We start from the raw sequence: 23,852 nt of genomic DNA, 5'->3' as shown, positions 1-23,852 counted from the left end.
CTACTGTATATATACTCATACATATATATGTAGAAAATTAGAAAGAGAAACAAGAGTTTGCTTATAATGTTCATGTTCTTGAGCAGACAACTTTTCGCATCCATTAATATTATGGACAGTTTATTATTGATTTTATTAGTAATAATTTTGTTGTCTTCCATAATAATCTTGTACAGAAATAGCTACAGATCGTCGTCGTCGTCGAAACTCGAAACTCCGCAGCTTCCTTTAGGCAATCTTGGGTGGCCGTTTCTTGGTGAAACCCTTGAGTTCATTTCTTCTGCTTTAACAGACCGCCCCGAAACTTTCGTCAATAAACGTCGTCGTTTGTAAGTATATATATGCATACATACAAATATTTTCATTTCTTATATGTTCAGGATATTTCAAGAAAGTTAGTTATCATTTCTTATATTTTCATGATATTTCAAGAAAATTTACCATTTCTTCTATTTTTAGTTTATTTCAAGAACATTTATCATTTCATGTCTTTTATTTTCAGAGAATTTCAAGAAAAATTATCATTTCTTCCTATTTTCAAGGTTTTTGAAGAAATTTTATCAATTCTTTTGATTTCAGGATATTTCAAGAAAATCTTCATTTCATTTCTTTTCAGGGTTTTCTTTTTCAAGAAAATTTATCAATTCTTCTATTTTCAGGATATTTCAAGATTTCTTTTATCATTTCTTCTATTTTCAGGATATTTCAGTATACAATTATTTATCATTTTCTACTTTCAGGATATTTCAAGAAAATATATAACTTATTTTTTATTTTATTTTTAAATATAGGTATGGAAAAGTGTTCAAGTCACATATATTTGGAACACCAACAATAGTATCAACAGATTCAGAAGTGAGTAAATTTATTCTACAAAGTGATCCAAAGATGTTTGTACCATCTTACCCTAAATCACTCACTGAATTAATGGGAAAATCCTCAATTTTGCTCATTAATGGAAGCTTACAAAAAAGAATTCATGGTTTAATAGGAGCTTTTTTTAAGTCTGCTTATCTTAAAGCTCAAATTACAAGAGACATGCAAGTTTATGTTGAAGAATCTATGAAGAATTGGAGATTTGATCAGCCTATTTTTATTCAAGATGAGACCAAAAATGTTAGTGCTTTTTTCTCTCTTTTTGTGAATTTTTTGTTTTTTTGTGTTTGTGTGGTTTTACTGAAGTGAATTTTGGTCCTTGAAGTTTGAAAATTCTATCTCTTTTATTTGCATTTATTTTTTGTATGTTTGTAACTTCAAGTTTTTGGTAAGAGTTCCAATTTAGATAAAACAAGAAACAAAAAGTAAAATAAAATGTCACTGATCTTAACGTATTTCTGACTTATTCTTCACATGTTATTATTACAAAATTATTACTTATAAGTTAAATATAGTTGAGATTACTTGGTGGATTCAGTGAATTGTCATTTATATGCGCGAACGGAAAAATATACGGAATCCAATTTTTCCGTTGCCAGATAAAGACGTATTTATCAGAACTGTGATAGCAACTTCCCGTTTGAAAAACTCAAAATTGAATTATCAAAATATAAAAGATTTATTGATGGTAACCAACGAGTAAAAAGTTTATAGTTTAGTCATCGTTATATTTTTTTAACTCAACTTATAATAACGTTACACAAAGATTTATCGAATCATTTTCAATATGTTATTTCCAAAAATGCATCTAAAGTTTTCTATTTTAATTTATTCTACTTTTTTTACAAAATAGTAGTATACCATTTCAGAATTTTATATTCTAATAATTATGTTTTTTGTGCAATATAAAATATATTTTGTTTCCATCATATCTACTAGAAGAAAATGATTGGTGTTTGAATTGTCATCTCTGGCTTCTATTAAGTTGAGAAATGATTATGCTATAAATCAAGAAACAAGAGTAGTGGAGTATGGGGTTCACAATAATTGCACATGAAATCATATTGTCTTTAAAATGAGACTCATAATTATTAAAAAGTTACAAAATGACCCTTAATTTTTGTCTGCAGATTGCATTTCAGGTACTAGTGAAGGCATTAATAAGTTTGGATGCTGGTCCAGAAATGGAGTCGCTAAAGGAACAGTTTCAACAATTTATAGCTGGTCTCATGTCTCTGCCCATCAACTTCCCTGGAACTCAACTTTATCGTTCATTGCAAGTATGTGATCAATATATAATTAATTTATTTTTCTTTTGTTGCATCCTTTAATTGCATTATTCCGGTGGATGGCCGGGAACCGCTATATATATCGCATCAATTAATCAAATATCTATTTGGTTCGTTTAGAATAATTGATTTTTAGAAGGCAAAATGAATGTATCTAGCCATAAATATAACTTTCTTTATCAAATATATCATGATGATCTTTAAATTTTACCAATTTGATATGTTATTTATTCAATTTTTACCGATTTGATCCGTTATTTATTCAATTTTTGCTAAATATACCTAAATATATTCAAACCTTGGGTGTATTTGCAAATATTGAATTAATAACGGACCAAATTGGTAAAATTTAAAGATCGTGTTATATTTGACAAAAATACCATAGTTGTGAATATATAAGTTCATTTTACTTTTTTAGAACTACTAAATTATCTGATGAGTCACAGTTTTATTCAAAATTATGAGTAATTGATTTTTGGAACTACTAAATTATCGCTCTATTTTATTTTGATGATTAAAATGTAACTTTATTTATTTTAATTACTAAATTCTAATTATATTTTAATATAAGATTTTTTTGACCAAGTATAAAGTTTTGGAAAAAATAATTGATTGCTTGTCAAATTTTTATTTCAATGGAAAGTTCTCAAGAAAAACTATACATTTTCGTACATTCTTAGATAAAAATAAGAAAAAATTGATTGCCGTGTGATAAAAATAAGTAAAAATAATTGTCATTTATGCATTTTAACATGAAAAATTTCATTTAAAAAAATTAAAATTTAATAAATAAAATGAAACGAATTAAAGTTTAATCACTAAAATAAATTACTCTTTTCTACTCCATTTCTTCTTCAATCAATACTCTTCCAACCCTTTTCTTCATTTTCTTATTTTCCATAGTCATTATATAAATCACTTCAATATCAAATACTCATTGTTATTTTATTTTTCATCAACTACAATTAACAAAAATATAAATATATAATCAAGGTTAATTTACTATGTGATTTAATTTTCAGGCCAAGAAAAAAATGGTGAAATTAGTGCAAAAAATAATTAAATCCAAAAGGGAGAGTGGCATCTCAAAAATACCTAAAGATGTGGTGGAGGTTTTGCTTAATGATGCTAATCAACAATTAACAGATGAATTAATAGCTGATAATATGATTGATATGATGATCCCCGGCGAAGATTCCGTCCCGGTTCTTATGACACTTGCCGTCAAATATCTTTCAGATTCCCCTTCTGCTTTACAACAATTAACGGTACGTCAATTATTCTGTTAAGTCCTCTTAATTAGTCTTTTTTAATTGCTTGATTAATGATTAATCCAATTCATAAGTGTTTATACCATTAATTTTAGAAATTGATTACCTGTCCGGTCCCTATAGTCGTTGTCAATTTTCGTATTCTTCCTTCCTACTCAATTTTTCTTTTACAAGGAAACAAAAATAAATTGAAAACTCTAAAATTCAAAACGATATTTCTTATAGATTTAGATTATAAATAGGCCTAATATCTTAAAAAATCCCGACCTTTTTATCCCCTATTCAATCCTACCCTGATGTTGAAAATCTTTTAATTTTATCCTATTTTGTATTTTTTTCATTTCAATTATACCCTAAAATATAAAATTGACTTTTTTTTATTTGGCAAAAGTTCAAAAACAAATTCTCTAATTGATTCTTTTTACATTAGATTAAATTTTTATATTAAATTGACTATTTTTGAAGAGTTTTTTTGAACTTTTGCCAAATAAATAAAGATCGATTTTATGTTTTAGGGTACAATTGAAATGAAAAAAATACAAAATAGGGTAAAATTGACAGATTTTCAACGTCAAGGTAGGATTGAAAAGGGGATGAAAGGCCGGATTTTTTTTTAAGGCATTAAGCCTTATAAATATTAATAAATTTTAGAATTTTAGAATTTTACGAAAGTTTATAGAAACAAAATATGATAATAAAGACGTCTGTAAAAAATTACATGCATGCCTATGAGAATTTTACAAATGTTTTTAGAAACAAAATACGATAAAACTTAATCTCGTAAGCACACATATCATTATTTTGTTATTCAGTGACTATGTTTTAATTCGTTTTAATTTGGCTATTAAATTTTAACTTTGTTTCAACAAGATGTTTTCCGGTAAAAAACATATATGGCGGTCAAAGTTTAGTTTTTCACCATAAAATTTATCATGCATAATTTAGCCTAAAAACTTCATACTATAACAAAATTACATATGTGTGATAATTTTTAAGAGAAAATAAGTTAAATTCAATTGACATGGAGTAAAAATAAGTAAATTTTGGCTTGCATTTTGGACGGAAAAAATCTCTTTTAAATTAAAATTAATGTTATTAATTAAAAGAAAACGAATCAAAATTTAATAAATGCAATAAGGCAATAGTTTGAATATTCTAAGAACTTATTATCTATTTTTATTATAATTGAGAAATGATGTTTAAACCTGAAACTCTCAAATTTGCTAGGTGTTTATTTCCGATTTATCAATTTATTCTCTAAATTTTAATCCTAAATTTTCAAATAATTATTCGTTTTAAACTAACAATATATAAAATGTAAGGAACTTGACTTTTTTTTGTATATTGTTAGTTTAAAACGAATAATTATATGATGGGGTCTATTTCATTATTTGTTAGGTGATATATCAGTGTCTATGTTCTTAAAAAAAAATATTCTTCGATGCACGTGTGACTTCTAATTGTCATTAAGACATTTTAATCATTTTTTTTTGTTTCAATTCTTTGTATTATTAAGATTGTTGGTTTCATAATTATCTTTAATTAACATAAAATAATTTCAGGATGAGAACATGAAATTGAAAAGTCTCAAAGCTCAGCTTGGCGAGTCATTAACTTGGACTGATTACTTATCTTTACCATTTACACAAAGGGTGAGTTAATTACATTTATTTACTTTCCTACCCAAAAAAATCACTAGTAGAAAATAGACCTTTACTAAAAAAATTAACATCACCAATGGATTACCGATGTAAACTTTTCGTCGTGATTCTTTGGTTGCTAATCAAGGACCAAAAAATTATAGATGAAAACTTTTCGTCGCTAATTGTTGATGAGTTTTTGGGGCTGTAAAATGTCGGTAATATAGTAACATATTTAAACTTATTTGCAGCCAAACATGTCGTTATTTATTGAATTTACCGACGGATTGATAACGGTTCGTAATGTATTCTTTAAATGGAGCAGGTAATTACAGAAACTTTGAGGGTGGGAAATATAATAATAGGGGTGATGAGAAAGGCAATGAAGGATATAGAAATAAAAGGGTATTTAATACCAAAAGGATGGTGTGCTTTTACATATTTTAGATCAGTTCATCTTGATGATCATCATTATGATTGCCCTTACCAATTCAATCCATGGAGGTGGCAAGTAAGACGTGGACCCTCTCAATATTATCTTTTTAATTTTTTCAATAAAAATTGGATTTTAATTTATTTTTTTAATTGTGTAAATTGAATTAAAAAAACAGGAAAAGGAGATGAGCAATAGCAATTTCACTCCATTTGGAGGTGGACAAAGATTATGCCCTGGCCTTGATTTGGCTAGACTTGAAGCTTCCATATTCTTACACAATCTTGTTACTCAATTTAGGTAAATTTGCCCTATCCTTTCTAATGAATTGTGACTTTTTTTTAAGTTTTTCTTGTTTCTATTAGATAGAAAAATAACAGATTTAAAATTAAAATTTATGAGTTGGGATATAATCAATAGTAAAACTAAAAATTAATGGATATATAAAAAAGTAAAAAAATATCGAATAATTTATAAGAAAAGATAAATCTGGCGATTAAAAAAGATAAATGATGCCGAAAATAATATAAAAAACAATCACTATTCACTATGTTTTTTTAGTTCTATCGGTTAGAAAAATTATGGTTATTGAACTGCATAATTTATACACTTTAATTAGCACCATTTTTTTTATTTTGATAATTTTTTTTATTTTTTTTTCATAATTGAAGATCTCGGTAAATTTAAATGGATGGCGAAAAAAATGATGTCTAATTTTGTTGTTGAACATAAATAATTATGTATTCAAAAACATAAATAATTATTAATCGTCAAATTTGTGATGATAAACCTTTTTTTAAGAACCCAAAAAATAAATTATCAGTATAAATAATACTAAAATATTTATAGTGCAATAGCCACAAGAAATTTTAATCTTCATTTGAATCGTGATGCTCCCTAGCACAACTTTGGCCACTAAATGTTGTTTGCTACGAGCCATGATGAGTCATTTTCTATGTTAGACAATTGGCATGTCCAATTAGTTTTGACTAGTCTAATGCATTAAAAAAATACTACTAATATTTGATCAAGTAGAAGTAATTTTCAAAAAGTGGTCAATGATAAATTTGGTGGACAACAAAAGTTTAGTGATACTTCAAATCAATGTTTAAAAGTGTATATAAATTATAGGGTTCATTAGTAGTACTAGCAAGTAACTCAAGTTGTATTTTCTTAGTCAAACCTTGAAACAACAAAATTATTATTTGTTGGCCTAACTTTTATTTGACTACATTTGTTATGATTAGTTTTCTACTCACTTTGTCCTAAATTGTTAGAGAAAAACATATATTAGAAGATATAATTTTTTAGCAAAATTATTATATTGATCCTTAATTATTTAACATAGTAGTAGGTTTTGTCTTTTTAAAAAATTTATTGTGTTGAGACATTTCCCGTAATAATTAATGAGAATATATTTAATAATTAATTGGTAAAATAATAAATAAATGTCCATGATTTGAAATAATCTTTTTAAAAAAAAAAATATACAATCAATATGTTTAATTTACAATATTTTCTTAACTTTATTATATTGAAAGTTTTTAAAAAACTATCAATCAAATTAATTAATTATCTTTTTTTTAGCTTAATTCAGTTAATCCATTTATTTTGATCCATTATATTTTATATTTTTAAAATTTTAGTTGATTTGGTTAACCGAACCGCTCACCTCTGGGTTGAATCGTAATAATCTCCGTGATTTTGTGCAGTTGGGTGGCTGAAAAAGATACAATTGTAAACTTTCCAACAGTGAGATTGAAGAGACAAATGCCAATTTGGGTGAAGAGAAGAGAAGAAAATCAATCCACGAACATATATTAAAATCAATAACGAAAAATATTAAATTTTTACAATAAAGATATAACTTTGGGCCAAGAAAATTATACTTTCTTATTACAATGATACAAATAACCCAACAAAAAAAAATTGAAGGGGAATGGAAATTTTTTGGTACAATGAAATTTTCTGAATGGGTCTCAACTATAAGACGGCACAGGGGATGAAAATTAAATAAGAATAAAGAAATTATCGACAAATTAAGACCGGTGCATTTGTTATCTTCCATTATAAATGTTGTTAAAAAATAAAACTTTACTATATAATTTTTTGGGGACCCGTTAAATTAGTACTGCTTCTTTTTTCATCATTTCTTTTGTAATCCAACTATACTAGCATTTTAGCATATGTACAATGTAAAAGAAAGTCTTAACCAGTAAAAAGACTCATTACTTTAAAGTTTTTTTTTTTTTTAATGTAATCTCTTCTTTTTAAATTTGTTATCTAGCAGACCCCTCTTTTTTTTTTTTCAATATTAAATGAGTCTTTGTATGAAGAGAAATAATGAACGTGTTCATTCGTGGCTGTTAAATAACAAATTCATCACGTTATATTTACGTGATTAGCAATTTTCATATAAAAATAATTAGTTATTTGTATTTTTAACTTTTTATTTATTTTATTCCTCTTCAAATTTTGTTATTCAATATGATTATGTACTATGCATTTCTATAAAATAATATGACAATGTTGTTTTGTTGGCGTGGCTGATTTTATCAACATATCAAGTTAATCGTGTGTATCTAAATCTGGTTTCACGTGCATTTGCTATGAGTGTGATGCGCAATCAAAAAGTGTTAAAAAAAACTACAGAAACTAGATTAAGATTATTTTTCTAAAAATGTTCAAATACATAAAAATTTAATAGTACGTAAGTCTTAGGAAAAATTACACCCTATATTACAAAAATACTATGCCTATATAGTCTTTTTTATAAAAATATTTACTCATCTGTTCTATTTATAAAAATACTATATCTCTCTTTTCTTTATTTTTTTTTATCTTAAACCCTCATTTTTTTTCGTATCTTCCGCCATAATACCCACTGTCACCATCAATCTTCACTTTACAAGTCACACCACCACGACCTCAGCTTGTTGTTTGCGCCGCCCACAGCTCGTCGCCAACGTCGCCCTCAACTCGCCGCTGTCGCGCTTTTTGTTTGCTTTTTGCCATTGCCGTGTTAGCTCTTTCTCAGCTTTCCGCTGTCGCCATCAAATCTTCACCGTTGCTGTTGCCGTTCGTCTTCCCATATCTGATTTTTTTAACAATGTGTAATGTATGAATTACATACTATAAAAATTGTATGTGTATTATTTTGATTTATATACGATATTTGTATTGAACATATATAGAATCATATTTTTTTTCTACAAACTGAATTTTTGTAATAAAAAAAACTTAGGTAATATTTTTGTAAATATTTGTTGTTTTCGTAGTATTTGTGTAAACACTCCAAGTCTTATTGGTTCAGCCTAAAAGAAAATCTGAACTTGACATAGTGGCTAGCCCAAACGAAAACCCAAAGCTCAAACGAAAACCTAAAGCCCAATTCTGTAACAGCCCAAATCAACTCACAACACAGACACAGAAAAACGACACCGTCTCAAGGTCTACTCTGAATTTGCCATCAAACTCTCAGCTCGTCAAAAACAAAAACAAAAACAAAATATCAGAAGCAGTAATTGCATTGCAGCAGTAGCAGGTTTCTGTTTCTTCAAAGAATATCAAATCAAAACCAAATTAATTCACCAGGTTTCAACTTTTTTCTTCTTTTTGTAATTGTTTATTAGCGTTTTGCCTATTTTTTTAGGGATTTATTAGCGTTTGCGCATAATTTTTGTGTTTTATTCTTATAATTTGCTGCTTCTTTTGTTGATTATTGTTGATGAAAGATGTAATTTGTTAATTAACTGAATAACCCTGTTGTTTTCGGTTTAAAAGATTCTATTATTTTTATTAGGCTCAAATTTTATGTCTCTAGTACTGAGAATTAATAATTTACATTTTAGAGCGCCAAATAATGTAATTGTGTTGTCATATTGATTCTAGGTTTTTGTTGAGCTGAATTGAATCTATTTGATTAGTTTTCTTGCTTACACAATTTTAGTAAAATTATGTATGTAAGTGGACTTTTGTTCAATGAGATGCTTTTCATGTAGTTGTATAATTTTGTAGAAGCTTAGTTGCTTTAAAAATCATAAACTTTAGCTGCAATTTTAACACAAACTTACGATTTTGGCTATTTAATACAAGTATTATCAGTTTTTTGCAATTGGCAATTTTCCATCAAAAAAATGCTGATCTGAAAACCAGAATAAACACCGGAACATTCTAGTGTCCATGTCAACATTCTTTTTTGATGGAAAATTGTTCAGTGTTTCGAATTGACAAAATTTAAAAGTTGGTGTCCGATATTGCCAAAATTGGAAGTCCTTGTTAAAATTGCAAAACACGCTAAAATTTGTGATTTTTAAAGCAATTAAGCCTTTTGTAAATTTATGGGTTTATATTTGTTTGCTGGTAGAGAGTTTATTTGTGTAATTCTGTTGCTTCATCTTTCTAGAGGAGACCAAGTTTAGAATGTCAGGGAGACATCGCATTTCGCGGGATGGGCATAATGACCGGCGTGGGTACCCGCCTGAGAGACCTTATATGCGTGGACCTCCTATGCCGCATCCACCTCCACCATCTCATCATCCTGCTATGTTGGAGGATGAACTTGAAATGCGGCATGTAGAAATACGCAGGCTACTAGCTGATAATCGTCGGTTAGCAGAGGATCGAATGGCTTTGCAGCAAGATCTCGGTGCTGCAAAGGACGAGATTCATCGCCTGAATCTCATCATTGGAGATATTCGTACGGAACAAGAAATGCACTCAAGAGAGCTTATTGAGAAAGGCTTGAAGCTGGAGGCTGATCTTTGTGCAACTGAGCCTTTGAAGAATGAAGCTGTACAACTCCGTGCAGAAGTTCAGAAACTGAATAACATGAAGCAAGAACTCGTTGGACAAGTACAGACATTGAAAAAAGAAAATGCAAGATTGCAGGCCGATAATCAACAGATTCCTCTATTTCGAGGTGAAATTGATAGCCTGCATCAGGAACTTATGCATGGCAGGTTTGTACTTCAGTTTCTTGTTGATTATTTTCTTTCCACTTCTTTTACTTTCTTGTCTAAAGCACTTGTTCAGCCGCACAGCCTCTAGCTTGCAATCAAGCATCAGAATTGTAAGTAACCATCCATATAAATGCTAAAAGTGGGGTCTGATGATTTCAGGGCTGCTAATGATTATGAAAAGAAAGCAAACATTGAATTGGTGGAGCAGAGACAGGCAATGGAGAAGAACATGGTTTCCATGGCACGCGAAGTTGAAAAGCTGCGGGCCGAACTCGCTAGTGCTGATTCTCGACCTTGGGGTGCTGGTAAACGAATATCCTTCATGCATATTGCTTTAGAAGTTTAATTTTTTCACAGTGCTCCTTGAATTGCATAATTTGATTTATTTACTCCACAGTCCACAATTGACTTTCATACCCTCTTGTGCATGTTTATTGTTTAAGCATAATTTCTAGTTATATATTATTTACAATTAGTTAATTTTTGTCAGTCACTATAAGGAAGAACGTCATTAGCATTCTTTGTTAGTGGATTCGTTGAAAAGTTAATTTAAGGTGAACCACTTTTGGTTGTGGTTGCTACAGTAGGTTTTGATGTTAAACTGTATTTATAATTTTTTTCACGTGGTCTTTTTTAATTTTCGTTGTGAACTTAAAACAAAACCCATTTGCTATTTTGTCTTGACTTGTATGAATGACCACTTTATATGTTTCTCACCTCTTTATCTTATTATTTGATGATTCAAGGTGGACCATATGGGATGAAGTTCAATAATCCCGAGGGGTTTCCTGCTCCTTTTGGGGATGGATACGGGGTTCATATGGTTTGTGTCCTCATACTTATGACATGGTTTCTATTTTCATTGATTTATGCTATCATGCTAATAAGTTTGTTTTGGAATTTAATTTTGTCTTGTTACTCAGGGTGCTCCAGGTCCTGCTTCATGGGACAAGGGCCGCGTGCCTCGTCGTTGAGATGGTTGCAGTTCAAATTCATGGAGTGCAAAGAAGATCCTATGGCTACCTGCTATACCGTTTGATATCTTGATAGGCAAGAAGTAATGTTCATCTGTGTTTATGCCCCACCAGTAGTCTTTTATCTGAATACATTAGTTCTCAACTGATGTGAGTAGGATTCTGTTGTTGCTTTAATTTAACTGGTCTCCTATATATTATCATAGTAGTTATGTTTCTGGAATGTCGCGGCTATATCTTTGTATGCCTGCCTCTTTGCCACCAAATTTATTTCACTTTGCTCAACCTTGTCTTGCATTGTGTGCTGAGCTAGATTTACAACTTCTGTTAAAATTGAATGTTTCGTGAATGCTTGCTTGTTTTCTTTTCTAGTGTCCGTGCTTCCTTAGGTTGATGCATGTGAAAAATATATATTTTGTGCCTTTTAAATTTAATTAACTTTTTTCTCTTCTAACATAGCTGTAATTCTATGAAGAGGCTTGCAATTTTTTTGTTCAACAGCAGAGAATAACTGTACAGTAATAGGCATACAGATAATATATCATAATAATATCTTTATCAGATCAGTCATGCTTTTCGTTAAAAACTAGTGTACACAACCTTGGTTATTGGTGTTTTAGGTTATATTGCAACATGTAATTTGTTTAAAGTGCTATACTGTAGTGAATTTACTGATCACTCCTTTTGATGTGAGGATAATTTTTTTAGAGCATAGTGTTATTATGTTATTACATTGAGTTATTTTAATAAATGATACTATTAGGATCACTGTGTAAGAGATCACAATATTTATTGTCAGAAAGAACAACTTTGAATCTTGGGGAATTTAATTGCAAAGAAAACTGTCTAAGCGTTTCTACTTATAGAAACTTAAAGTACAACAAGTTCTTTTGCAGTTCTTTTCTCGGCACACTTCAGGTGATCATAAAGGAATATGCAACGCATTGTTCAAGTTATTGCTATTGCTTGGAGACTTTTCGAGGCAGCTTTTGCGTGTTTCCATGTATTCTTAATTCTTAAACTCCACCCAGATATGTTGGTTTTATCTAGTTTAGAAAGTGCTTAGCAGTGAAATCTTATAAAGAGTGCATACGAATAGTGCAATCAGGTAATGTTGCCTTGAAATTCATTGGGTAGATGCTCCTACTCTTTCTTTATGCTCTGGATGGAGCTCACTTTGATTTTGGAGGATGTGGAAGGCATAGGTTATTGATCTTATAATTTATGAGCCGTGTTGTTATCAACAAAAGCTTAACTGTATAATAGGTGTACTTGCAGCATTTCCTTATAAGGGCTTACATTGTCGAGGTTATTTTCCACTAACCAGGTTATTAGACTATCTATCTCTAGTTGTTTACGTAATGGGTGGGTAAAGTAGTGGGAGATGCTGGTAACTTTTGTAATCTGTGGAATTACTTGCACATAATGTTCTAGCTAATCTGAAATGTAGAAGATTCTATCTTGAGTGGCAGAAAGTTATCTCATCGTCTTTTGGAGGACGGGTGGATTGCAAAGTTTGGCTCTCACATAAAATTTAAAGTTTGACTTGGTTTAAGTTTGACTGACATGTAGTAAGTGAAAACTGGAAGTTGTGCTAGCGAATGCTGTAAGAGATATTTGACGGATGTATAATTCTAGATCCATCACATTTTTTAAATTCATCTAAATCTCTACAGAGATAGAATAGTGACATTGTAACCCTTGGATGTTGGAATGAAACTTGCTTTAGTTTCTTCTAGTTCTCCTTCTCATATATTGCCCTGCAATAACCACAAAAGCCTTGCTGTCCCTTGGTTTGAATTGTTCTGCAACATCATTCTTTGTCAAGATGTTACGGCTATATGAATTTGAACAAGCTGCTTCTTCATGCATCAAAAGGAACCTGAATTCTGAAGGACAACGAGCATGCCATGCTACGAGAGGCTGACTGGAAATACTTCATAGGCAAGTATTCTGTTTCTGCTACATGGGTTTGGTGGATCTAAAACTTCCTTTTATAAGCTATTCTTTATGAACACTCTATTGTACCTATGTACTGTCGTCATATTTTTTGATAATTAATGATTGGTTGACATTTATATAATTAGAGGTAGTGACGTAGTGTGAAGGTACCAAGGATCTCCCTGATAAGCTGTTCACTAGATTTCTTGGTTACTTTGAGAAGTCTATGGCTAACAGTTAACTTGATCTTCACAATCTATGAGACTGGGTTATTTGCGTCATTACAAAAGAAATCCAATTATTTATCTAAATTGGATTGATCTGAGCTGTGAATTTCTTCAACTATGTGCTCTTTTGAGCATCTGCTGATGTACAGCTCAGGATGGCACGCTTTGCCTTGGACAGGACTTATTTTATAGATGGAGGGTGGTAGGAGGTTCCGGTGATTGTATTTTGATGCTTCCTTATCGAGACATCTACAAGGACAAGGTAGACTGCATTTTTTTATTGTTAAAAATTGCATACTAGGCTATTTCTTGAAAGGAATATGCAAAAGCAGTAATATATTGGATATCTGAAAGCATCTTCAGTTATGATTGGAGTATTTTACATCTTTATTGAAATATATTAGTGCCCTAGGGGGTTTGTTATGTTTGTAGTAGCAATAAAAATTCCTTTTGTTGCTGCTTTTGTGCGCTTATGGCACTTTCATTATCCTATATGAATGGATGGTTGAACAAGGGAAGGATATTTGAGATGTATATCAGGTGGAACATATTGCTACAGTCATGCCTAAGTTGAAGGAGAAAGTGTTTATTTTTTCAGGGATTCAAGGACAATTCCATGCAGCGCATTGGTTACTTGAGGCTGAACTTTAATAGAGTAAATTGTTACCATTGGGGTTTTGGTTCAGCAATAATCCCTAGCATTTTGCAAGTTAGCAGTTTGTTATCCTTATGATAGTTTTTCGTTTAGTTTTTTATCTCTTATATGCTATGCAACGAAGTCTTCTGAAGTATGAATTGAGGATTTGGCTTTGTGGAGAAGGGCAACATGCTTTAGTTTCTGTGAAGGATGATTTCGCAATAGCTGATTAACCACGCGTTTAGTTACATCTATAGCATAATAGAAAGTTGGATACATGTATTTCAACTTCTAGATCTTACCGATTTGGAACAAAAATAAGGATGAATCAGACAACTGTCTGTTGGATTTGTAATGTTTGATTGATGCAATATATTTCTAAAGGAGTCATCTGAGAGTATGTAGGCTTAGTACAATGACCTTAAACATTTGCTATGTGATTGTAGGAGCAGAAGCAAGACTTTTAAAAACTATTTTGTTGATTTTTCTTTAAGATTTTAAGGTTATTTGTGTTTCTTACTGGTTATAGTATCAATATGAGTTGCAAGTCCTAGAATTTCTTCTAACTATTATCTTTCTTAATGTTCCGCAGATGGCCACAGTTTCCAAGAAGGCTGTGAAAGGCGATATTATACTAATGATTTATGGTTGCATTCTCACCCCGCAAAAGTAGCTTGAAACTGCATCACCCCATTGGGACAATTGTGGAAGGTGCATGGAAGCCTATATGATAAAAAAGAGCAGGTTCAACTCTTCAATCATGCTTTGAAAATGAATGCATATAATTTTTGCTCTAAAAAATTATTTTAACATTAAAGAGAAAAAGAAAGAACCATCCTATCTATTTCATTTTCTTACCTTTTGAGAAGAAACAGCAGTAGGAGAATTATTTGAATTGTTTTTCTTCCAGTAAATGGCGGATGTCCGTTCTTCTAGTTTTCTATTATATTGGGAACCAGCAGAATGACTTAAGTCAAACTGGCTTGCTACTAAAATTAATTCTCTGAAATGTCCATTTTTATGGAAAATTGCTTCTATTTTACTCTTGTTTCATATGAGATAAGCATTTTTGTTGTAAAAACAACACTTTATTTTTTGAATTACCTGAAAATACTTTGTCATGAATAATAAAACAACATTACTTATAAAGAAAACATCATTTAATGAACCAGTAATCATAGTCTAGAGATGAAAATATCTTCCAACAAGGTATTGGTCTTGTTTTCTTTGCACCTTTCAATTTTTACTTGTTTTGTACTATTGTCTTATGCATCGGTTAAGGCATTTCTCTGCTCCTTGATAGTTAGAAGTGGTCGATGTTGCTGCCCAGTTAAGGGCCAACATAAGTCATATCATATTTGTACTTCTTTAGTTGTTAATTTTTGTGTGCTCCTTGCTGAAGTTGATTTGTTAGCTTATGTATATGTTTTATGATGGTAACAATCTGCTTCTTCTTTTTTCATTGTTGAGCTATAACACCTAGTTAATTTCAATTTTTCAAGTTTGAATCCTGAAGTGCAGTCATATTTGCTTTTGGTTGATGATAATCCTCATAGCTGCAGAGGAGGAGTTTAAAAAAAGTCTAAATCCACTAGTTTCTCTTCATCAAATTCAAAGAAAAATCTTTGAATTCAATTTCTTAGGCTTTTATGTTAATCTTCATTGCAGAATGTTGATTTTTTTTATCATAAAAGAAGGGGAGGTTCCAATGTAAAACTCTTAAGATTTACGTGTAATATTTCTATTCTTAGACTATAGCCGTGGGGCGCCAAAGTTCTCCTTTTGGGGTCAATAAATCTAAGATCTTCAGGAGTACAATTCTATATTTCAACTCAGAAAATTTGGCAATCTCATCTGTAGCTATGCAAGTATTCCTATCTGAACAAAACTTCATTATCATAATTTTAGTCTTTTTATAGATAGAATAGTAACAGGCCCATTAAGACAGAACAAATTGAGATTGCATTATTCATCTTCTAAAATTTTACTCAATAATATGGAGCATTTATAATGCGCCTTCTCAGAATCCATTTTAATGCAGAAACAGAAACACTTTTAACAGTTTGTTTTGATTTTAATTTCAGGACATAAGAATGGCATCGACATAAGGTACAAGATATAAACATAGTGGAGGTGCAATTTACTGATCAACCCAATACTCCTCTTAAAGACTTACGTGGTGAAAATACAAGGTAACACTTGTGACCTTCTACCTTTTACTGGAGCTTTAGTATCAGGAAAGTTACCATTTCCATCATCAAGATCTTCAATAATACCATCCTTTGGTACTTTGATTGGATAGTTTACTAAATGGACTCCTTCCATGTCTACTACTTCTTCACCACTATAAATATTCCACATTCCCTCCCCTAGTGAGTAAATTCTGTGCACACATTCCAAACTTTGAGGCTCTAGCAGCATTTCTTCAGCTAGGCCAGTATGCTCATACCACAGTGACATACGGTATGCTTGAATAGATCGAGCATTGTCTTGTTGGTAGCAACCTATTGCAATTTCAGTGTCGCGTTTTCCATCCATTGATCTTTGGTTCACATTTGCGGATCCTATTATTATGTATTCATCATCCACTGGAACAAAAAGTTATTGGTAAAAATGAGATGAAACATAATTTATAATTGTAAATTGTCTCTATTTAACTATGTCAATGCATTTTAAACAAAAATTTGTAAATAAAGGCATAACTTTTTCTACAAGTCCATTTTTAATGGAATTGGACCTCACATCAAATTGTTCACATTGTGCTGGGTGATTGAAAAACTCTATTATGGAGACGGCCAAAAATAGCATTCTAAACTTTTTAGTTAGGGGAACACTCATTCCATATCACATAACCATTTTGCTCTATGTGCATGTTAATTTATTGAGTCCTAATTTTAACATTTCATTTTCATTTTTGAAAAAGCTTTTGAAACTCTGAAATTCTATTTTTTAATCTAGTAGTGTAAAAAATATAATCTTGTCGTTTTCTATTTTAGCATTTCTTGGTGTTTTTGTTCCTTTACTATGTAGATTACTATCAATAGATTGAGAGAGAATTAAAGACATACCAATGATGAGCTTGGAATGGACATAAACCATGAACCTCCTATTCTTTTGTGCATTCCAATATTGTGTACCTTTATGAGGTGAATATGGAGGAACAAATTCTTTCTTAGCCTCTTCTTCCCTATTAGCAAGGCAGAAGAAATTCAAGTAATCCCTTGGATGCCCTAATGGCTCACCACTTTCCTCTAGTGCTTCTCCTATCAGCTTGTACATCATTGCCATTGTTTCTCTAGTCCAATGCAATATATCCTGCACAGGATCACTTTCCGGTACCCCTTCCGGCCACATCGGTATCAATATATACACCGCAAATCTTTGTTTAGCCTTGATCTTGCTAACTATCTTAAGTGCAATCTCAATAGGTATCAAATTTCTACATCCACAATGCTTATTATTATCCCATAAATCACACCCTCCAATGAAATATTGATTCTCAATGTATATAAACCGATCTGCCCGTCTAATTGCTTCTACATAAGCTTCGTGTATACTTTGTTCCACCTTTAAGTTTCTTGCCAATGGGGTTACGGAAACATGATCTATCGATCGAAAAACTTGTACTTTCCAATTTCTATCATTCAAATTGCTTGAAGAAACGGGATCGCGTGTAAGATTTGAAATCGAGGGAGTAGAGAGTAAGGAAGAAGTGTCGCATTGTTTAGTCCATCTTTGTTCAAAATTTGTTAGTATATCCCAAGCAGCTTCACCAAGAATACGAGCATGAGCATCATGCCATGGTTCTCTTGGTCCTCCTTTATGCAAACTAGCACCACCTATACTTGTTTGATAGAAATCATTACAATGTGATTGTGTATTGAGTGTTTGAAACAATGAATGTTGTTCGGTGTCGAATCGTCCGTCACATAGGTCTAATCCGCCGATAAAACTCATGATTTCTCTCAAATCGTTATTCGTTCGTGTATCTACTGTTATAGTTTTTTGATGGTGTGCGAAGAAAGTAGGGAACTTGTGGTGCAATCTTGGACATAATTTGCATATTACTTTAGTGTGTCTAAAATAAGCAAAAGCATCTTCATCATGAGTTTTCATCACTCCTTTGTTCTTGATTATTGGCAAAGATGTCTCATCATTCCAGATCATAATTCTTACTGCTACACCTTCATCAGCTTTTCGCTTTAATAACTCTCCAAGTTTTACTCCTCTTGCATGTCTTAAACTTGTTCCGGGATCCCTAACCTGCATACATTAATATGATTTACTTAAAAAGATGAAAATTATATCATTACAATGTAAAATATGTTTTCTTTGGAGATTTTAATCCAATTATGTTACTTATCATACTACCCATAGAAAGTCCTATATAGTGAATTTTGTTCATTTTTTGAGATAGGATATAAAGGTTAGATACTTGAGTTGTACTTAAATTTTATTCTATATTTTAAATTGATATCTAGATTCCAATTTGTATCTTTCTAACACCTGAATTTTACTTTTTGTTTCAGGAGAAAGTATATTGATATTTTTCGACCAACATCAGCTATCATGCTAGAAGCTACTTAAAAAATACGACAACATGATACCTGACGTGGCAACACTTTTTCTGAGCATACTTCAAGTGATATCCTCATTAGTTTAAGTTTATTGAAAAATCTAAGATATTTAAAACTGAAACAGAAAAATTAAAGATAAGGTATTAAAATGATACAACTTATAGTTTAGGTACCAATTTGAAATATGCCGTAGAGTTCAGGAACTCATCGCTTATTTAACCTAGGATGAAATTTTGCTAAAGGGAAAATCAAGTTACAAGGTTTCACTTACTAGGGCCATTTTGGGATTGAAAGACCATCCTGCAATGTAAATCAAATGTTTAGCACCATCAATAGCTCTATAAACATCTTCCCATAAATTTCTTGGAGACCCACAAATACCAAGTGGAGGCTGAAATGTGTTATGATGGTGAGCATCCTGATAAAATGTGACATGACAATTTGATCTTTGAGGAAATGTAGCATTTCTTAGTCCTTGAAATTGACCATTACTCGTTATCTTTCTCCAACTTAGTTCAAATTCGGCTGGTTTGAACCACAACATGAACCGGAGTTTGAGTTCGTGGTTCGGTTTTCCATTTTCCATTATTAGTGGAAAAAACCCATCAATGAATGTTGCTTCATGGACTATCTTTTCTGCTTGGATATGAAATTTTCCTAAAATTGTGCACTTTGTTTTCATAGTAATGGTGATGATAGAATCTAGAGGATGAGCACAAAGAATTCGAAAGGTTTGATTCCAAATACGATCATGTTCTTGACTTGTTTTTGACACCTTTTTGTTGCCTATCTTGATGGTCACATAAGTAGGTTTTCCATTTGTAAATAAACACTACAAAATAGAATTAACATAAGTTTAATATTTCACTAAAATAGTCTAATCATACAAAAGAAAATCCAAATATATCTTATTATGGAGAGTATAATAACCAACCGGTCAATAAACTCTCTAAAGCGTCTCTAATGGGATGCTTAGAGATGCTCTTTGTATCATAAGAAAATTTTAGACATATATCTTTATTAATTCAGAATAGATCTAAAATTTTCGTGTGATCTCGAATTTGAATTTTAGCATGTCGTGCATTTTAAAAAGAAAAATCAATATACACTTACATTGAGGGGAAATGGTGATGAATAAGGTGTGGCATCAAAGATTGTAACTTCAAGTGTTCCATGAAGAAATTTTTGAACACTCTCCATTGATACTAGATCTTTTAATCAATGCTATGAGATAAGGAGAATAAAAGAGTAATTCAAATTAGTATGTTTTGGAATATTAGATTTTGAATGCCATTTTTTAGATTTGTATATAAAGGTAGGTAAGGGTGTAGATTAGCAAGCAAATGAAAACTTAGAATGCAATTGAATGTGTTGGCAAGTTTGGAAAAACTTGTGAAATTCTAATTTTGCGAGTCTTAGAGGCAACCTTCAAAGTTGAAGCCTTTTTAACAAAATTTTACTTAAAGTTGAAGTTTATTTCCTCAAGTTGCACTTTTTCTCTCTAGATGTAACAAGATCAATAAATCCTTTTTTGTGCATGTTTTCCATGATATTATAATTGGTATGAAGCTATCTTTAAAGCTTGTTTAAGTTGAAGTTTATTTGCATAATTAGCAATTAATTTGGTGAAAACCCAAGATATTTGGAAAAGCACAAAACCAGCCATTTTTTTAATATTTAAAATTCCGTTTTAAGGAAACAAAATGTATTCTTATCTAGAAACTAATATAGTTTTTACATTTTTACGCTTTTATTTTTGCTTATAAGAAATACAAAATGAACACTTTTAGGATATAAAAAAAATATGGAGCGTATAAAATAAATTAAATAAAAAAATATTCATTTTTAATAAAATTAACCGGTTTAGGCTATTTATGTTATTTTCCCAAAGATATATGTTTTCCTTACTCCAAACCTCCTCTGTTTAGAGAATCAAAAGGGCCTAATATCATAACTGATGGGCTTATGGCTAGGTGATGCAATCCAACATAGAAGCTAAGTCCAGCCATCAAGGCCATTACTGCCTTACTGGTGCTAACATTTCAACCCAATCAAGATACCCAAATTGGGTGTTTTTAAGCAATCCAATCCAATTATAAAATTAGTGTTAATATAATACTAGAAGGTAAGGCAGTTTTTCATAATCTTTTATGTATATTACGATATTTATTATAGGTTAGTTGCAAATGTATACATATTATGTAGCGGTTTTAGTATTTTAACTTTTTAAATTTTTGTAATTATATACATAATCTTTTTAATTTTTGTAATTTGATGCATATGACTCATCACCTATTATGCCGTTATGACACGTTAAAACTATTGAATCATGTTGCGCAAGCACCGTGTCAAACTCAATATTTTTTTTAATTCAAAAAACATCTAACATTTTTTTTAATTTAATCATAATTTTTATTTAATTTGAACAAATAATTCATACTTTACAAAAGAAATAGAAAATAATTAAAGCCCTAATTGTCTAAATTGTTCAATTTTATAAAAATACTATTTTTTAGATTTATTTATAAAATATATCATAAATTAATGACTAACAAAATAAATAAAAATTATATTTTTTTGTCTTACATTAACATTCCATAATTTTTTTTTTTTTTTTGAAATCATCAAATCTCATTAAATCGAATATGAAACAGTTACATTTGTAAGAAATTCGGAATAATTCGAAAACTAAATCTGATGACCTGACATGGAACAGACAACATACTGCCTGATTCGCAGATCTTACTTACGAAAATAAAAATAAATTATTAATTGTTTCGCTAAATAAGTGCAGTCTTCGATCACTCGTCGATCAAAACTTATCCAATCACCCACAAACTCAGAGCATTCCATTCAATCACCACTTGATAACTCCTTCATAAAAAAGAGACAGCAAACTCCTACATAAAAAGGAGACAACAAACCTTTCACAGAGAAAGGACAACAAACCTTTCATAATGAAAGGACAACATAAAACATTCAGGAAAAAAACAAACAATGAAAAACAAATAAAACTAATATAGCTCATAAACGATTCCATTTTATTGATGATAGATCTTCGATCTATCTTCACTTCTTGGTAAATGAATTGCGCTTCGTTGATAGGTTTTAATCCATCAAAAAAATGAAAAAGAGTCGCCATTTATTATATTCTATCAAATTAAAATAACATAAATAAAGGGATGGCTACCGTCAACAACAAAAATCAAACCATTGACGGCAGCCGGAGAAGAAATAAGAAGAAAACTCTTGGCGGCTAGGGTTTTTTTAGAGAGAAAAAAGAGGTTTTTAAAAGATAAAGTAGAGTTACATTAAAAATATAAAATAAGCTTATATTTAAGATGAAAATTTCAACATCCTTGCACTAAAATGAACCCCAGTTGATCATCTACAAACCTTATGTCATTTTCATTCCAGTAAATGATGTCTTGTTAATCATTGATTCAATCATCCAAAGAAAAGAAATGTCCCCTTAAAGTGTTCATAAATTCCTTACTCATGTGCTCCCAAATTATAACCATACATTCACATTACAACACACTATTTTTTATGGTTGTAAAATTCGAACCGGACCTGCAAATTCGCCCGTGAAATTCTCAAACCGGTCATATCAATAGTTCGGATTGCACCAAAAATTCTTATAATCACAAATCCGCGGTTTTTCCATCGAACCGGCCGAATAATTGCTAAATTGAAACCATTAACCGGCCAACTAACTGATAAACCTGGTCCGATTTAATTAATAATAGCATTGTCTTTATATAAAGAATAAAAAATCAAATGATAATCTTGGACTTGAATCCTGATGATAAAAATCGAATGGATGTGCACAACACAACTAAGCTACTTTAAATCTTATTTCCATATCTCTTATTATAATATATATATATATGGCAAAAGGGCTCAAAAACTACCGAGCTTTCAATTTTTTTTCAATAGCACCCTCACCTTGTAATTTTGTCAATAGCACCCTATTTCGTATTTTTCGATTTCAATAGCACCCTAAATTTTAAAAAAAAGATGATTTTATTATTATAAGCATTAAACTTATTAAAACAATTAAATTAAAGGGTCATTTTATACTTTTTTCTACTTGAACAAATTTAAATAAGTCCTTTAACTTAAAAATCTTTCAAATAAATCCAAAAAAATAAACAATTAATAATTTAATTTAAAATTAAAAAATAAAAACAAACCCGTTCCGTTGGAAGCCGAGCAGCTCGTCTTCCTCGGAAATACCAGGTCTGCTGGTCTTCCTCCATGGAAGACCAGCAGATCTGGTCTTCCGCCATAGAAGACCATAGCTGGTCTTCTATGGCCATGGAAGACCAGAGTTGGTCTTCCATGAGGGAAGACCAGCAGCTCGCTGGTCTTCCTCCATGGAAGACCAGCAAATCTGGTCTTCCGCCATGGAAGACCAGAGCTGGTCTTCCATGGAGGAAGACCAGTCGGTCTTCCATGAGGGAAGACCAGCAGCTCTGGTCTTCCGCCATGGAAGACCAGAGCTGGTCTTCCTTGGAGGAAGACCAGCCGGTCTTCCTCCATAGACGAGGAGCTCGTCTTCGGATTTCGTCACGGGTTCCGCCACGGGTTTAATTTAATTAAATATTTTTTTTATTTTGTGAAGAAGAGGGCGTTTATATATAATTTAAAACATTGTAGAATATTTAGAACTTATGATATATATGAAGGATTTTTTTTGAATATTAACCAAATGAAAAAAGTTCAAATTGATGCTTTAGGGTGCTATTGAAACTGAAAAATACGAAATAGGGTGCTATTGAAAAAATTACAAGGTCAGGGTGCTATTGAAAAAAAAATAAAAGGTGGGTAGTTTTTGAGCCCTTTTGCCTATATATATATATATATATATATATAATAACCAATAGTTGTAAGTTCTACCATTTATTTATATTTTTATAATTCCAGTTGAACCCTGGTTGAACTTTTGATCCTTCACCCTCTAATGCTATCGGTTTTATGATCAGATCGGGTTTGACAACATTGCTATTTCTCTTAGCACCAC

The 23,852-nt window shown here is 30.9% G+C and overlaps 3 protein-coding genes across 6 annotated transcripts; 2 read left to right on the top strand and 1 right to left on the bottom strand.

Annotated features, from left to right (window-relative positions):
- The first annotated feature begins 21 nt into the window (after positions 1 to 21).
- LOC126681031 (3-epi-6-deoxocathasterone 23-monooxygenase CYP90D1) lies at positions 22 to 7,954 on the top strand. Its single transcript, XM_050376399.2, has 8 exons — positions 22 to 329; positions 792 to 1,116; positions 2,007 to 2,156; positions 3,188 to 3,433; positions 4,999 to 5,088; positions 5,402 to 5,587; positions 5,688 to 5,809; positions 7,222 to 7,954. Exons 1-8 carry the CDS (start codon positions 67 to 69, stop codon positions 7,331 to 7,333), a joined length of 1,494 nt encoding a protein of 497 aa, XP_050232356.1. The 5' UTR covers positions 22 to 66; the 3' UTR covers positions 7,334 to 7,954.
- A 1,022-nt stretch (positions 7,955 to 8,976) lies between these two features.
- On the top strand, positions 8,977 to 19,317 carry LOC126681033 (protein FLX-like 3). 4 transcript variants are annotated; one of them, XR_007641311.2, is made up of 8 exons: positions 8,977 to 9,103; positions 9,915 to 10,470; positions 10,630 to 10,775; positions 11,217 to 11,293; positions 11,394 to 11,520; positions 14,842 to 14,993; positions 16,334 to 16,441; positions 18,779 to 19,317. XR_007641311.2 is itself a non-coding variant. In XM_050376401.2 (5 exons), exons 2-5 carry the CDS (start codon positions 9,932 to 9,934, stop codon positions 11,442 to 11,444), a joined length of 813 nt encoding a protein of 270 aa, XP_050232358.1. In that variant the 5' UTR covers positions 8,977 to 9,103; positions 9,915 to 9,931; the 3' UTR covers positions 11,445 to 11,729. The 4 variants fall into 4 exon arrangements, 1 of the variants encoding a protein (XP_050232358.1); XR_007641310.2 differs by having other exon boundaries at positions 11,394 to 11,527; XR_007641309.2 differs by having other exon boundaries at positions 11,394 to 11,594.
- LOC126681029 (phospholipase D alpha 4) lies at positions 16,232 to 20,139 on the bottom strand. The gene is made up of 4 exons (XM_050376395.1): positions 19,940 to 20,139; positions 19,098 to 19,658; positions 17,318 to 18,512; positions 16,232 to 16,837 (listed from the first exon to the last, which is right to left on the bottom strand). Exons 1-4 carry the CDS (start codon positions 20,024 to 20,026, stop codon positions 16,422 to 16,424), a joined length of 2,259 nt encoding a protein of 752 aa, XP_050232352.1. The 5' UTR covers positions 20,027 to 20,139; the 3' UTR covers positions 16,232 to 16,421.
- Positions 20,140 to 23,852: the final 3,713 nt, after the last annotated feature.

This window comes from Mercurialis annua, linkage group LG5, assembly GCF_937616625.2.
Source record: "Mercurialis annua linkage group LG5, ddMerAnnu1.2, whole genome shotgun sequence".
In the NCBI taxonomy this organism is placed as follows: Eukaryota; Viridiplantae; Streptophyta; class Magnoliopsida; order Malpighiales; family Euphorbiaceae; genus Mercurialis; species Mercurialis annua.
This window is presented reverse-complemented; position numbering and strand designations above follow the sequence as displayed.

Coding starts and splice junctions, on each gene's coding strand:
- LOC126681031 (XM_050376399.2), top strand. CDS start 67: ATGTTCATGTTCTTGAGCAGACAACTTTTCGCATCCATTAATATTATG. Junction 2,157..3,187: donor AACTTTATCGTTCATTGCAA/GTATGTGATCAA, acceptor TTTAATTTTCAG/GCCAAGAAAAAAATGGTGAA. Junction 3,434..4,998: donor CTGCTTTACAACAATTAACG/GTACGTCAATTA, acceptor AAATAATTTCAG/GATGAGAACATGAAATTGAA.
- LOC126681033 (XM_050376401.2), top strand. CDS start 9,932: ATGTCAGGGAGACATCGCATTTCGCGGGATGGGCATAATGACCGGCGT. Junction 10,471..10,629: donor CAGGAACTTATGCATGGCAG/GTTTGTACTTCA, acceptor TGATGATTTCAG/GGCTGCTAATGATTATGAAA. Junction 11,294..11,393: donor ATGGATACGGGGTTCATATG/GTTTGTGTCCTC, acceptor CTTGTTACTCAG/GGTGCTCCAGGTCCTGCTTC.
- LOC126681029 (XM_050376395.1), bottom strand. CDS start 20,026: ATGGAGAGTGTTCAAAAATTTCTTCATGGAACACTTGAAGTTACAATC. Junction 18,513..19,097: donor TCAATCCCAAAATGGCCCTA/GTAAGTGAAACC, acceptor TAATGTATGCAG/GTTAGGGATCCCGGAACAAG. Junction 16,838..17,317: donor CCATTCCAAGCTCATCATTG/GTATGTCTTTAA, acceptor TTTTTGTTCCAG/TGGATGATGAATACATAATA.